The sequence below is a fragment of the Fusarium oxysporum genome, chromosome 2 (assembly GCF_000149955.1).
Source record: "Fusarium oxysporum f. sp. lycopersici 4287 chromosome 2, whole genome shotgun sequence".
In the NCBI taxonomy this organism is placed as follows: domain Eukaryota; kingdom Fungi; phylum Ascomycota; class Sordariomycetes; order Hypocreales; family Nectriaceae; genus Fusarium; species Fusarium oxysporum.
This window is the reverse complement of record NC_030987.1, coordinates 4,178,508-4,193,265: the sequence shown is the minus strand read 5'-3', so window position 1 is coordinate 4,193,265 and position 14,758 is coordinate 4,178,508. Positions and strand designations below refer to the sequence as shown.

At 48.1% G+C, this 14,758-nt stretch overlaps 5 protein-coding genes across 5 annotated transcripts; 1 reads left to right on the top strand and 4 right to left on the bottom strand.

Moving 5' to 3' along the window:
- Positions 1-277: 277 nt before the first annotated feature.
- Positions 278-2,114, bottom strand: FOXG_08693 (uncharacterized protein). The gene has a single exon (XM_018387716.1). The coding sequence runs from the start codon at positions 1,737-1,739 to the stop codon at positions 549-551; it is 1,191 nt and encodes a 396-aa protein (XP_018245615.1). The 5' UTR covers positions 1,740-2,114; the 3' UTR covers positions 278-548.
- Positions 2,115-2,720: 606 nt separating this feature from the next.
- On the bottom strand, positions 2,721-5,309 carry FOXG_08692 (uncharacterized protein). The gene is made up of 6 exons (XM_018387715.1): positions 4,526-5,309; positions 4,160-4,472; positions 3,948-4,106; positions 3,834-3,901; positions 3,321-3,784; positions 2,721-3,271 (listed from the first exon to the last, which is right to left on the bottom strand). The coding sequence occupies exons 1-6, from the start codon at positions 4,680-4,682 to the stop codon at positions 2,918-2,920; spliced, it is 1,515 nt and encodes a 504-aa protein (XP_018245614.1). The 5' UTR covers positions 4,683-5,309; the 3' UTR covers positions 2,721-2,917.
- A 52-nt stretch (positions 5,310-5,361) lies between these two features.
- FOXG_08690 (uncharacterized protein) lies at positions 5,362-13,950 on the top strand. Its single transcript, XM_018387713.1, has 2 exons — positions 5,362-8,360; positions 8,407-13,950. The coding sequence occupies exons 1-2, from the start codon at positions 8,127-8,129 to the stop codon at positions 9,691-9,693; spliced, it is 1,521 nt and encodes a 506-aa protein (XP_018245612.1). The 5' UTR covers positions 5,362-8,126; the 3' UTR covers positions 9,694-13,950.
- On the bottom strand, positions 5,579-7,718 carry FOXG_08691 (uncharacterized protein). The gene has a single exon (XM_018387714.1). It carries the CDS (start codon positions 7,376-7,378, stop codon positions 6,104-6,106), a length of 1,275 nt encoding a protein of 424 aa, XP_018245613.1. The 5' UTR covers positions 7,379-7,718; the 3' UTR covers positions 5,579-6,103.
- FOXG_08689 (uncharacterized protein) lies at positions 10,023-14,653 on the bottom strand. Its single transcript, XM_018387712.1, has 2 exons — positions 14,028-14,653; positions 10,023-13,973 (listed from the first exon to the last, which is right to left on the bottom strand). Exons 1-2 carry the CDS (start codon positions 14,345-14,347, stop codon positions 10,466-10,468), a joined length of 3,828 nt encoding a protein of 1,275 aa, XP_018245611.1. The 5' UTR covers positions 14,348-14,653; the 3' UTR covers positions 10,023-10,465.
- Between the last annotated feature and the right edge of the window lie 105 nt (positions 14,654-14,758).

Below are 14,758 nucleotides of genomic sequence, written 5' to 3'. Positions count from 1 at the left end.
TAAGCCATGCTTCCTTTGGATAGCAGAATGCATATTTGATTGTGCCACACTCCTGCATAAGGCTGAGCTCATGACGCTATCTGACAAGATAATACTCCTGATATAGCATAAAATATTGCCGGTATAGTTTCCGTGTAGTTTAGATAATTTCAGATAATCTTTTATAATTGTATTCTAAATCAAAATAAGTTTGAAGGACTTAGAAAAGCTAATTCCTTCTTTTACTGCTAGCTGACACACTACATATAGATTAGTCACTCATCGATTGAACAAGCAGGCTTAGTGGTAGGTATACGATTTAGCTAGGTCTCCCTAATAAGTGGCTATCTCCCTGAAGGGCGACTCCATGCTAGTCATTCCTCCCGCTTCAATATACGGATGACCTCGTGCACCGTGCTAGCATCCTTTGTCTTTTATCTTGACTGGAGTGACTCTGAGCTACCTATTCCTTCCGCTTCGATGTACAAAGGACCTTGCGCATCGTGCATCGTCCACCGAGCATGTACCATCTACCGTCTCTCCCGTTTCTGCTCTCAACTGGAGTGACTCTAATCCTTTCGTTTCAATGTTCGAAGGACCTTGGTCATTGTGTCCCGAGCATGCTTCAGAGTGAATGTGGCGAGTTTCTTGTGATGTTTTGGCTTGAAGTCCTCTGGTAGATCATCCATGTCCTCCCGCTGCATATCCATGGCCTCAGCGGAGAATCCTTCCGCTGAGATCCTCATGTACTCGCCCCGGTCCTTTGAATCCATCCCAAGCCAGACAAAGCAACCTCCATACTTGAGGAGAATGGTATTCAAGATAAGACGGCTTGTCCTGCTGTTTCCATCAAGGAAGGGGTGAATGTTGACGAACTTGTGGCAGTATTTGGCTGCTAGAGCCACAGGGTCAATCTCTCCGCTCGCCTCTGCTGTTGCGATATCGGCCTTGAGGGAGTCAGTCAGGTCGCGTACCGCCTTCGGGACCCCAGCTTGGTGTGGGAAAGAGTGAAAGCCTCGCTGAACGGGACAAGTTCGGTAGCTGCCACCATATTCGCTCCAGGGAATCTTATCCGGACTGTCGATTTTATACGTCAAGAGGCGGTGGGTTTCCAGAATGATCTCTTCAGATAGATCCTTTCCCTTGATGGCGACTTCGTTCATCATGTAGTACGCAGCCTTTGCATGCTGGATGATCTCGCGTCGGCTTCGGAGCACGTCTTTGTGTCCACTAGACTTGTTCTTGCTCACAAGGTCCATTCGGAGAGCTTGGTAGATTGGGTCGCGATCGTTGATCTCTGCATCGTCCACATCTTGTCCTTCGAAAATGCGTTGACAAAGCTTGACTGTGATATCCAGACCACTGCCGACCATCTCTATCATGTTTGAGCCGTAGACCATCTGCGACAGTCTCTCGTTGAAGGTTGCAGCAATCTTGGAGTCATTCTTTGACTTCTGCTTCTTAAGAGCATCTGCGATGTCGTCGAGGTAGTTCTTCAATTCGATGTTGTCTTCATCGGGATGACCCTCATCTTCAGCATCGTCCTCGTAATGACCGTCGTCTTGCGTAAGTAGCAATGTCGATCCCTTGCTCGGTGCTGAACGAATACGGATCGAACCGTTGCCACGGAGACTCGATGAGAGCATAAGACGAATAGAGTGCCCGAGGTTAGAGTCAGTCTGGTGCTGAGCTCGGGAAGATGGAATCTCGAGGCCTTCGAAGGCTTCAGCAAGGGTGCGTCGCTCGAGTTCAGGTGCCATGGTCGCGTTTGTGTGTACGGTGCTGGGTTGTGAAAGCTCCGGAGTGCAAGTGAGCAATGTTGCTGTCTTATAGGATAACCCTCGATAAGATAGAAAGGGTTGAGTGGATGATCTACAGACCCGCGAGGTTATGTGAGGTCTGATGTTGTTTGAAGGAAGAAAGAGGAAGGAAGGAAAGGGGGAAAGAGCCTCCTTTTTATACCCGTATTTGAGCGTAGATGAATCACTGTCAAAGTTTTGTGTGATAGGGAAGGATGAATCACTGACAATAAAAGTTTATATGATAAGGTAAGAAATTATAATGAATAGATGAACCATTAGCAAGGGCAGAGATGATGCACTGTCAAAAGTTTATATGAGAGTAAAGTGTGACAGATGGATAATCCGTGAGTAAGAGTAGGGATGACTTACTGCTAAAGTTTTATATTATTGACAAAAGTGGCGAGACTTACTGGCAAGAAGGGAAGTAATTCACCGATGCGGCTCTACATATTGTGAAATGGAAGTATGTGAGCATATTCGAAGTCAAAAAAGGATTAAAACTTTATTAGTATCATATGATTTGTCTGAGAGATGCTGTAAGCTTAAACGTTGAAAACCATGATATCAAGTACCGTGTGTATCCAATCATCTCTCATAATGAACACATTATTATATTCTTGATGATTTTTCAGTTCACTTGAGCCTTTTGGATCAGAGAATAGATTTTCTTACCGTGCAATATTTAGTTAAATGTGTAGAGGAAGAGGCCAGAGTTAGTCGACTTCCGTGAGATATGAACAAGGGGTTCGGAGTTGTGAAGAGAATTTCTGCATCAGATGCATGTGCCATGTTAAGATTGGATAACCAGATGAGATTTACGGACCAGGACAATAACTTTCACTAGAAGCCGATTATTCCTTCACAATCGATTGGCATATCATACTCAGTGATCGAAGAAACAAATTCATGTAACAACTTATAAGTCACAGAATGTCTGAAGGCATAAGAAAGACCCTTGCATCAGGGTGAGAAGTTTTTCGTCATAAAATGTCCTAGTTATTTTCGACTTCATCCTAAATTGTCATAAACTTATCTGAACATTCTCATCATCTACGAATGAAGTCATCATAGGTTTTATCATTCCCTTAGCCGCTGCTATCTCATATTAATCATAACTTTTCAGCCTCAAACACATTTTATGCCATATCCATAGCCTTGATCTTATCTTTCGCCTTCTCATTCTCCATAGCCTGGTCCATAACCTGGTTGGGATCTTTGTCACCAACATCCAGAACCTCAAAGTGACCAGTCTCAGTAGCATCACCAGTTCGGTAACCACTGTGAGCACCAAAGACATACCACACGTAGCCAGTGATGCAAGCAGCAGCGATGAGGAACGCGAAAACGGTCCAGTTACCCATTGAGTACATGGGCCCTGTGCTGGAGGGGAAGAGGAAAGGTGCTGTGATACCGCCTGTATTGGAGATGGCGATCATTCCTCCTGTTGCGAGAGCTGTGGCAGTTGAGCCTCGGACGGTGGCAGTTCGGTGCTGTTCTCTGTTAGTATATGTGATGGACGGTGAGAAGGAGTAAACTTACAGCAACGAAGGGAAGAACAGCGGCGTTCGTACAAGCAATAATACAAACAGCGAAATATCTCGCCCCCCAATGCTTAACAACAGCAAGGAGCAAATAACCCGTCGCAACAAACGCCAAACCGCCCATAACATGCTTCGAGCGCTCCTTGGTCTTATCGCTATGCAGGCAATTGCCCACAATGATGAAGACAGCAAAGACATTAGGAGGAACAGTGAGGAGCTGAGCCTTGTAGCCCTTGAAGCCGAGAGATGCGACGATGGAGGGAGCAAAGTATCCGAAGGCGTTGAGGGAGTTGGCCATGAAGAAGTAGGCGATGGCGAAGAGCCAGAAGAAGGGGTCGGCGACGGTGTCTTTGGCAACTTTGCTGTCCCAGTGCTTGTCGTTCATGGAGGGGGCGTAGGGGCCGAGACGCTTGACGGCGAAGGCGCGTTCTTCGGGGGAGAGCCATGAGACGGTTTGGGGGTCTATACCTGTTAATATCATGACATCGTACATCCTAGGTTAGAGACTTACAGTCGGGGAGGAAGAACCACACCAGGACTCCGACAATGACAGCGGGAATACCCTCAAGCACAAACAGCCTGTCGATGTTAGATGGGTCATTGGAAGCGATTGGAAGAGACTCACCATTGCCATCCAGCCAGACCAGCCTTTCCGTTGAGGAACGAAATACCCGTAGCAAGGATTCCACCAAAAGCACCCGCAACAGCAACACTCGAAGCAAAGATGGCCATTCGCGTAGCTCTCTCCTCAGGCTTGTACCAAAAGCAAAGATACATCATGATTCTATCCATCTTTAGCACACACTCACTCACCACTAAATTACACTGCTAACTTACCCAGGAAAGAAACCAGCCTCAGCCAAACCAAGCATGATTCTCACAGCCAACAATCCGCCATATGTCGAAACCGCAGCAGTGCAGATGGTGACAATGCCCCAAGACACCATAATTCGTGAAATCCATTTACTCGGCGAAAAGTATTTGAGAAGAATATTACTGGGGAATTCCATGAGGACGTAGGGCACGAAGAATAACGCGACGGCGATGTTGTATTTTTGGCCGGTGAGGTTGAGTTGCTCGACGATGTTGTGCTCTGGGGAGTCATTGTTCAGAGTTCGTGCGTTTCCGAGGTTGACACGATCGAGGTAGTCTTTGTATTCTGTCAGTGACATTTTGGGAATACACTTGATGAGGGAAACATACTGAGGAGATATGTTATGCAAACCCAGGGCATGATTCGAAGATCTTGTTTCCTCACGATTCTCTTCTCCATCTCTTTGTCGTTGAGATCAACCGTCTCTAGAGCAGGGACGTCTAGAGACGGCTTTGGCGAGAGAAACTTATCCCAGTTGAAGAACATAATGGGCAATAGTCAACACAGCTAGTAAATCTGAGGGCCCAGTCTCAAGTGTCAAAGGAGGAGAGCAACGCTTGTATTTAAATACCACACATGTAGTCTACCTTATCTCCCGGATGATCTCTTACCATGATAGTGAACAATAAATTAACTTTATTAACTCCCCAGCGATAACGGTACTTGACAAAGGCGGGCGGGCGGCCGTATCTACCCCAGATTTTCGCTTATACAACACAGCGTTGCTATTATACGATGGAATAGGAAGGGAGCGACACTGCAGAAAACTCCACTGTAGATAGCACCGGCCGCCGGCGAAGAGGGCCCCGGCGGGTATCATGATGCCGGTTTGGGAAATACAGCCCGGGAATGGGAGTGGTCTTTTACGTATTTCGTTTCGTTTTCTTTATTCATTCGGTGAAAGGCCGAATAGGCCAAGCTTTTGACATCGCGGGGAAGTTGTTCACGGGACGTAGATCTTGCATTTCCTTTGGAATTGGGTCATGAGACTGTTTTATAAGTAGGGATACTATCATTGTGTTGCTGGTTGTGTAGGTAGAGGTGAGGAAATGGGATTTGGCGGAAATGCTGTTTTCTGATATCAATTCGGCGATGCCGAGCGGCCGATTTCGGGATGGGTGACAGGCGATGGTGCGGGTTTTTATTCTATGGCCGTTCGATTATTCCACAATTTATAGTATGCTTTCGGTACTATATAGCGAGAGAGATAAGAATGTGAGATAAGAGTTGACATTGGTTTCTGAATAATAGGCAATACGTTCTCGGCACGCTTTAGACCGATGGTGATGTTTCTAGTTGAAAGGCTAGAAGGGTTCTCCTCCGGCATCACAATGCCGATATATTAAGACCAATGCGATTTACCAACATCCATTTGAAGTATCTCATGTTGTTACTGAGCTTGTTATTCAACGTGAGGTCATTTCGGACCTTGGTAACATGAGGCATTCTGCATAATCCTGCTATCCTACCTTGCTTACTCCTCAGGCTTGAACGACTCGTTACGCACTGCAGCTCATATCTCCCAAGAAACTCAATTGACGAGCTAGACAGGGAACAAGGACAGATGTGAGATTCCTCATTGATTGTGACTTTTTTACATGTCGGCCTATCATTTGTCACCATGAGATGGATTTCCACTGTTGATATGGGCTCTTGACATGCGAAGAACAAGCAACAAGGGCGCTTGTCAATGAGCACCTCACAAAGTTGGGGGCGGATTTTATGCAGCGTGATTCACGGCCGAGATAATCACACAAGGGTGACTTTGAGAGGAAAGCCAGATGTGGCTGATCAGCTGGATGTTAAACCTCACATCGAATAAAGCCCAGCAAAAAGCCATAATATTCTAACATCGCCAAACCACTCAACACACACACTAAAACGGCATCTACATCGCTATCAAAAACCTAATCCCGCTCCTTCGAACCAACAGTCGATCTCGAACTCGAATTCCTCAAGACCTTTCCCCCCTCAGGTCCAGAATCAGGCGTAGGCGTCGCACTACTCTCCCTCGCCAAAGGCGACGGAAAATCCGGTGTAACAGATCTCGAATCAGTCCCCGGTCTTTTCGGCTTCGAGCTCGTCGACAGCCTCTTGCGCCGCGCTGACATGGAGCCGCTGCTGGGTCGTCTACTAACGGAGTTGTCTTCTTCGACGATAGGCGTGGGAGTTCGTGATGAGCTCGTTGAGGCGCGGCGCACGCTACTTCCGCGACGACGACGTTCGCGCTCAACGGATATGTGACGCGGTGGTGTCTTCTCGGGCTCTTGGCGCCGCGGTTGTCTGCCGGGGAGCCACCATAGCCAGCCGTATTGTTGCTTGACGAGTTGGTGATCGCGCTCTTTGACTTTTTGCCGCAGCAGGGCCCGGCGCTCATTCTCCTTCTCCCAGTATTCCGTTCTGTATAGCTCCCAGTTCTCGCGGAAAGTAGCAGAGAAGGGCTTTGCTAGGAGGAGCAACTTGACGTAGTCACCGCCGGGCGCTAGATCCTCCTCGTGACCGCCCTTCTCCTCATCTTCGTGGGGCAGTATCAGCGTTGGGTGTGTATCGCTCGTGATCTGGAGTTCCTTCTCCACCTCTCGCAAGAGACTCGGTTCGACGTATCGATACGATGAACTAGCCGTGTGTGAGAAGAGTCCGTACGTCAAGAAGAACCCAATCGTCGAGAGTGCTTCGGCCCACCACGTCCGTCGTATTATGATCAGCTTGCAGTTGAAGCCTCGTAGTCCTCTATTCGAAATGACGAACCATCGTCTTGGCCAGCGAATTCCACGCTCCCAGATTCCAGTTGCCCAGACGAGTATCGCAGTGATGATGCCGCCCATGAAGCAGACCTTCTCTGCACCCTCGACAGCCCAGTAGATAGAACCTCCTACACCACGACCGTCCTCACGGGGTGCGAGAAAGAGAGCATATCCAAAACCAGCGATCCACAGTGACAGCAGTGTAAGAAAGAAAGTATGATGTCGCTTTCGAGCTCGTAGTTCGAGGAATTGCGCGCGCAGTGATGCTTCGAGGATCAACAGGTTGAGATAGATCATAGACGGCGAACTCGGCGTGTGGTGCAGCGGATCGCCTTGTTTGGCGGTGGTGGGGAGAATGGGACTCGTGCCGGCGACATCTTTCACGCCCTGTGAAGGAGCTGAGGCGCCTTTTACGATGGAATCGACATCGTCGGACATTTTTTTGGTTGGAGGCTGAGGGGCAGCCCGGTCAAAGAGAGCTCGATGCCATGCACTGGAGAGGATAGGGACTCGTCAGGTGGTCAGATAAGCGAAGGGAGAGAGCCAAAGCCGAGCTTTGATTTGTTGAACGAGTCAGTTGGTTTTTGTTGGTGTTTTTGTTGATCAACGTGGGCGAGTCGTGTGATTCTTTTGGTGCTTTGGTTCCCTTTTCCCTTTTTTCCTGGGGAGAACGTGGTTCGGTTTCTTTGACCCGCTTCCATCGTCATCACAAGCCAAAAGAGAGAGATCTGAGGCTTTGGCTTTGGCTTTGGCTTTGGCTCGGTAAACGGGTACCAAGTACCGCCAATTGTAGTGGATTGCCCCAACACGTTGGGGAACCATAACGGGTACTGAGTACATCATAAACCGATATATTCCGTTTTTTCCTTGACGAGATATTCTATCATTATTAAATCTGTTCTCTTCTATATCTACTCAGCCTCTATCGCTTACCCGAATAAGTAAACAATCAAATCAATTCCTCCGCAATCTTACTCTTACTCTTGCGGACTTGTCCACGGACCGGAGCTTGTTTCAAACCCCGACATTTTCGTACCTTAACTCCGGCCCGACTTTGGCTCTGTACCTGTTGCGTCACGAAACGAGGCGTCATCCATAATTTTAAAGTGTTTTTTTCAGTGTCGCTACAGAGGACGAGGTTAAACACATATTAACCTCGCCCTCGCCCCCCCTCCCGAGACAAGGAATGCTTAGACTTCAATCTTCTTCTGCGGTACTTCCTATATCGCGACTTTCTTCAATCACCGCTTTTAATACTATTACTACACCTACACGAAGTATGAGTACCGACGGTACCGTTCGTCCGCCTCATGGTGGGAGAGTTGCCGATGCGCCGGACGAGATTAAACATCAGGCTGAGCTGAAGCCTTCGCATGCGTTCTTGTTTCCACTTGGTTATAAAGATGCTGCGTATCAATGGGTATGTAACCCGACATATTTGAGGAGTGGGAACTAACAATTTATAGTGGACGAGTTTGGCTCCTCAAGCCGTTGAGCGTAATTTATTGAACCTCATGCCGCACCTTAGAGAGGCGAATGACAGTATTACCAATATCGATACTCCCGAACGACCTGATCCTTACGGTACACGAGTATGGCGAAGAACAATGGTCCATCTTTCCGGAAAGAACCGAGCCTTGAACGAAGTAACCGTCGAGCGAGTCGGAGAAAAGGAGGAGGATGCTCTCGTCATGATCCACGGATACGGCGCTGGTCTTGGTTTCTTCTACAAGAACTTTGAACCTATTTCTCGCATGAAGGGACTCAAGATTTATGCACTGGACATGCTGGGCTGTGGAAACTCGTCACGACCGGCCTTCAAGATCCATGCGAAGAAAAAGGAAGACCAAGTCATGGAAGCGGAGGGTTGGTTTGTCGATGCGCTAGAAGAATGGCGAAAGGCCAGAAAGCTCGAACAGTTCACACTTCTCGGTCACTCGCTCGGCGGTTATCTTGCAGTTTCATACGCCATCAAATATCCCGGCCGACTTAAAAAGCTCATTCTGGCGTCTCCAGTCGGTATCCCATCTGATCCCTACGCCGTCAACGCCTCTATGCCCGAACCGAACACATCAACGATCCAAAACGAAATCATACAAGATCAGCAAAGCACGACCGACCAAAATGGTACTCTCAAAAAGCATAAGCCTGCTTCAAACGTCCTACGACGACCTTTGCCAGGCTGGTTTGTCTGGCTCTGGGATCAGAACATTTCTCCCTTCAGCATCGTCCGAATGAGCGGTCCTCTCGGTCCACGATTTGTCTCAGGCTGGAGTTTCCGGCGCTTCAACCATCTGCCGCAAGCTGAATCACAAGCTCTCCACGATTACTCCTTCTCGATTTTCAAGCAAAAGGGCAGTGGTGAATATGCTCTAGCTTATATCCTCGCTCCCGGCGCATATGCTCGTCGTCCTGTAATCGATCGCATTCAAGAAGTCGGCCGTCAAACCATCACAAAACCCGACGGAACTACAGTCAAAGAAAATGGTATACCAGTAGTATTCATGTACGGAGAAAACGACTGGATGGACGTCGCAGGCGGTCTAGCATCAGAAGAGAAACTCAAGGAAGCGAGACAGAAGGCCCTTGAAAACGCTACGGAGGAAGAAAAGAAGCGAGAAAACGGCAGTGCAAAGGTCCTCCTCGTTCCCAAGGCCGGCCATCATCTCTACCTCGACAACCCCGAAGTCTTCAACGACATGATCCGCAAAGAACTCGAAGACACCCGAAAATCCGAGCAAAAGAAACAATAGCCTCAAACTTGCACGTTTGGTTGGCTGGCATGAGTGATGACGAGGCATGAAGGAATTAACACGTCGGCGCTGTTGGCACACGCGGCATTTTTCTGTGCGGTGCGGGATATAGATGGTTCACGACATACAGGCATTGGAAAAAGGCGTTTTCATTACTGGGCTTTTTGTTTTTGTTAAGCTTGCGTGTTAGACTTGCGTATACCTATTATATCACCTGCTTGGCACGACGCTTTAAGAGTAGACTGTACAACAACAATATTCCATTCATTACTCCTTAGGACAGATGTATCCCATACCTGGGTGCTGAGTTCTTGACATTGTTGACACATGGCTGAAACGATCTAAATTGCTCGGACTGTGTTATATATGAAACCTCGATACACCTGTTTCGTCTAGGTTGATAGCCGGTGTAGCTCAGCTCAAACACTATCTTCTGGATGCCGCAAGTTGTAATGATAGTATAGTCGATAGTATTGTAGCTAATCGTTCTTCAAGTCTAAGGCTAATAATGAAAAGGGAATTTATCCTAGCTCCCTCGTTTGTTTCCTGTTGAAGCGACCACAATGCCCTTCAGCCAGGGTATTCATCAAATCTCCTCCAACTCTTTATTCTTATGAAAGTGCATCTTGCCTGCAAGGTGCGCGTGCAGATGATAGACACCAATCTTCCCACCAAGACGCCGCGCAGTGAAAATGCGAAAAAGAGTAAAAACGAAGAAAAAGAAAAGAAACTGTCGTATCATCATCGTGCCTCCTCCTGCTCTTGTCTTGCTTTACAAGTTGATCAAGTCCACCTCTGAAAAGTCTGGTGGAGCTCTGCCGTAAACGACACGGACCTTGCTGTCGAGAGCTGTGCCCTCGTTGCTGATCCAGATGTGTTCGCTGTACGCTTGTGTTCGACGGATCTCATCATCGCTAATGCCCAGATCGTCGCGAGGGATCCAGACAGTAGGTCGACGAGCTCGAAGAGCTTCATGCTGAAACGCGTGTCTAGTGAGAGCATCTCTCTCATCTGGAGTAAGATCTTCGATTTCGTCGTGAATTCCTCCAAAGAGCGCCTCGCCAATTGCACGCTGCGCTTCGATGTCTTTCTGTCGGTGCTGTCGTCTATAGGCTGATGCTCTCTTGTTCTTGTCTTTTGCCTTGTTAACAACCGCGATCTTGCGGAGCTGTTGTCCTCCGTCCCTAGCCCATGTTCCAACCTGCTTCACGGGTCGTCTAAGTGTGCCAAACCTTCGCAGCTCAATATCATGGTTCGTTTCAGGCTGTGCAGCCTTCTCCTGTGCCTGCATGTTGTCGTCTTCCTCGGGAAGGTCATCGTCGTCATAGAGTCCAAGACGGCGATCTTGCGCTCGCTGGAATGCTTCATCTCGCAAAACTGCCTCATCTTCAAAAGTGATGGGGAGGTAGCGGAAGAGTGGAGAGAATGAGAAGTTGAGAAGGACCTGGTAGATAATGGTAAGGATGAAAACCACAATCATGATTGTGCCATGAGGCGTGCAGGTGCTTTTTCCATGCTCGTCCTTCACGATAAAGAATAAACCAGCAATGGAAAGTTCCATGAAGTAAATGCCTGTGAAAGTCTGGTTGATAGCCCGAGGATACAAGACACCACCTGTATCGTGTTCGAATCGATTGACATAAAGCATAGCGTATCGCTGAGCAAACCACAAAAGGCCGAAAGTGATAATTGCGAAAATCGAAATCAGGGGTGCAATGACGCAATATATGATCGCGATACAAGCGAAGTTGGTGTAGATGGGGAAGAACGATCCCCATTTGATCTGGCGCAAGTTGGTGTTTCGAGACCACTTGTTACGTGCAGTACTGTCTAGAATCCTGGCAAGGATATACCACACAAAAAGTGCGCCAAGTTGGAGCAGAGTCGCTGAGCTTGTGGACATGGCCTGCAGAATCATGTAGGAGAAAAAGTAGTTGGCAGCAGTCGGTAGGTTGTAGGCAAGTAGGTTCAGAACAGATTGCACCGTGTTAAGTTGCTTCACATTGTCGTACAACTCGTCAATAGAGGCCGCAAAGAACGACGCAATTGAGACGATCAGAAAAACTTGGATGAAAAGGAAGACGAAGTAGAAGATCTGCACAAACTCGGTCTTCTGGGATCCTGTCTTCGCACCCCTGAATTCGGCGAGGAAGTCGAGAAGAAGGGGAACGAGAAACAAGAGCAGACCGAGGACAACGGCAGGCAAGACACCTGCCACTGCCTTGGCAATATTATGAACGGCCTCATTTTCTTTCAGGAAAGACAGCCATTCATTGTTCCGAATGAGGTTATCGAGTTGACTCAAGGCAGCTGTCCAAGCCACAGGAATAGCCCATAGTATAATCATACCGACGACAATAGTGAAAACGAATGCCGATCGTAGCCATTCCTGCCACCAGGAAAATGCCATGTTGTTCCAAATAACATCCTTGGGAGAGACCTCGTTGATTCTGGGGGCCATTTGTTTGGGAACGTGGTGAATGACGCTTTGACAAGCCATGTGCGCTGCAACCTGGTGGTTGAACTGGATAAAAGCTGAGTTCATGAGCGGAAATCGCTCAGGGTGCTTCTGATCCTCCTCAATCTCCAGGTTCAAACGGGCCAATTCCTGTCGACACCAGTAGATCGTATCAACCTTCTTGGTGACAAATGGCACAGAAAAAAGCCATTTCTTTCCAAAGAGGGGCAGACGGTGGGTTGGGCGATCTTTCTTCTTAAGATATTTCTCCCACTCGGCGGGTTCTGCATCTTCTTGGTAATCGGGGTTATATGCCACAGGATACTCGGTAGGCTCTTCTACATCTGGGCTCATAAATGGGAGGGCGTACTTGATTCTTTGCCAAAGAGGCTTGCTCTCGGTTGATTTGCCCTCCATGTAAGCCGCAGCAGCTTCTCCTTGAGGAACAGGTGAAGCATAAGCACCAGGAGGTGGTTTCCAAAACTGCCACCACTTGGCATCCTCTTTCAGGTAGATGTCATCCTCGTTCACGAGCTTTCGGACAGTGTTGCCAACTGGTCTGGGCGTTCTTGATCTTGGATTAATAGCCGTGGTACTCTCAGCCGATAACCTGTTAGTGTTTCGTGACTCATTGTTTTGCGCTCGTTGGGATTCTGAGGTAGATATGCGAGTGTTGTCTTCCACATCAACTGAAGGCCGAAGTCGATATCGATCAGAACCTCGCGATGGAGCTCGAGGCTCATTTGGTTGGTTCATGCCAATGAAGCCATTGGTTGTCTCCAGAGTTTCATCCACGTTGTTTCCGGCTTTAGAGACAACACCCAAAATGCCATGGCCAACCTTAGCGAGAGGGTCACCCAAAAGGGGCATCTTAAATCCCTTAGATTGGCTCTTGTCATCGTCAGACTTGTCATTCGTGCTGTTATTGAAGTTCTCGTATTGAGACTCGCGAACACCAGCATCAACAGTATGAGGAACATCGTGTTTGTCTCCAGCAGTGGTACCTCCAGGGCTCATCGCCATTCGATGAGCTTCGGCATCTTCTTCCGCCTGTCGATCCGCCCGTTCCTGCTTGCTAAGCGAACCGAGCTTCTTTTCTTTGCGCTCCTTCTTTTCCGCCGCTTTCTTTTGCTTAAGCTGTGCCTTCTTTGCATCTTTGATGAGATCTGTCTGTGCTGATTCAAGCTTCAAGTGAATATCGTCTCGTTCCTTCACTTTGTCGAGTAGACTCGATAAATCTCGGTTGAGCCAAACGTTTCGAATTCCACCAGGGAACACATCGAAAAGACCCATGAGTGCCTCCTCACTGAGCCATTTGGCGGGAATAGAATTGACCAGTACTGTAGTGGCAGAAGCTCGAAGTCGGTGCTCTGCACTGGTGAGGTAATCTTGTCGAACCTTGATATAAACCCGTAATTCGAAGAAAAATACCCAGCATACCCATATGACCACGAGAATGGCCATCAATAAATGAGCACCATATCTGCTTGTATTACTTGGACTGACGTTGCCCCAAGCGAGCGTGTCCAATCCAGTGGGTGTACCTTCATTCCTTTCGTCGTCATCGTCTTTGACATCGACCTTCTTGCCACGGCCGCCGACAAAGTTCATGGGAATAAGAATTGGCATGACGATGCCGCAAATGGGAATGAATATAATGAGAAGAGTCTTCAAGTAGCGCAGAAAGAAGTAGGCATCGAGGCCACATTTCTCGATCACTTCACGATCTCCATAGTGCCATAATGTCTTCATCATACTCACAACTCCTCTCGGCGGAGGTTCTGTTCGTTCGCGTTCGGGGACAAGGTAGGTTTTCGGTTTGCTGTAGATTGGGTTAGCGACTAACTTTTGGGAGACCGGGATCGAGTTGACTTACAAAATTCGAGCCAACTTGTTACGAAGGAAAAGAAATAGTAAAACCTGAACCGCAAAAATCGCCACAGCGACAGCCACGGCAGTGAGGAAACTGACTATGCCAATTCCTTTGTCCTTGTCGGCAGCGCTGGTTGACTCTCCCAGTACTCCTGAAGTCGTTGTTGTTGGCTGATCAGAAGTCGTTCGGGATACGCTAAGCGTTTCAGAAGCAGAGATAGCGGAGGAAATCAAGGAGCTGGCGATAGTGCTAGCCAGAGATGATGCTGTCCCGCTCGCAGAATCGGTCGCCGACGCCGAAGCGTCGGCTTCTGTTGAAGACATTCTCGGGTTGAAGTCGACGACAAGAGCGAACTTGTAAACGGAGCGAAAGAGGAGGGAGACCGCCCCAGGCGGGGAGTAGGTAAGAAAGGACCTGTTTCCAAAGGATAATAGAAGGTGTTGCGAAGAATTATGTTTGTGTTGATTGAGGGTTCAGCACAGTCGACCACGAGACTGAAGCATCAATAGGCAAACAATTTCTGAGAATCATGAGAAAAGAGAAATTCAAGGTAATTAAAAGGTGGTGACAAAAGGGAAGGTTTCCAAGATATTTGGCAGTGTTGACCTGGGAAGCTAGCCCGCGTCATGATTGGGGACCCCTGTCGCTTTGTGGGCGGCAGGCGATTCCAAAAGAAGAACAAAGCCGTGAATGATTGGACACGATTGGAGACAGTGAGAGCAACAGGGGATATC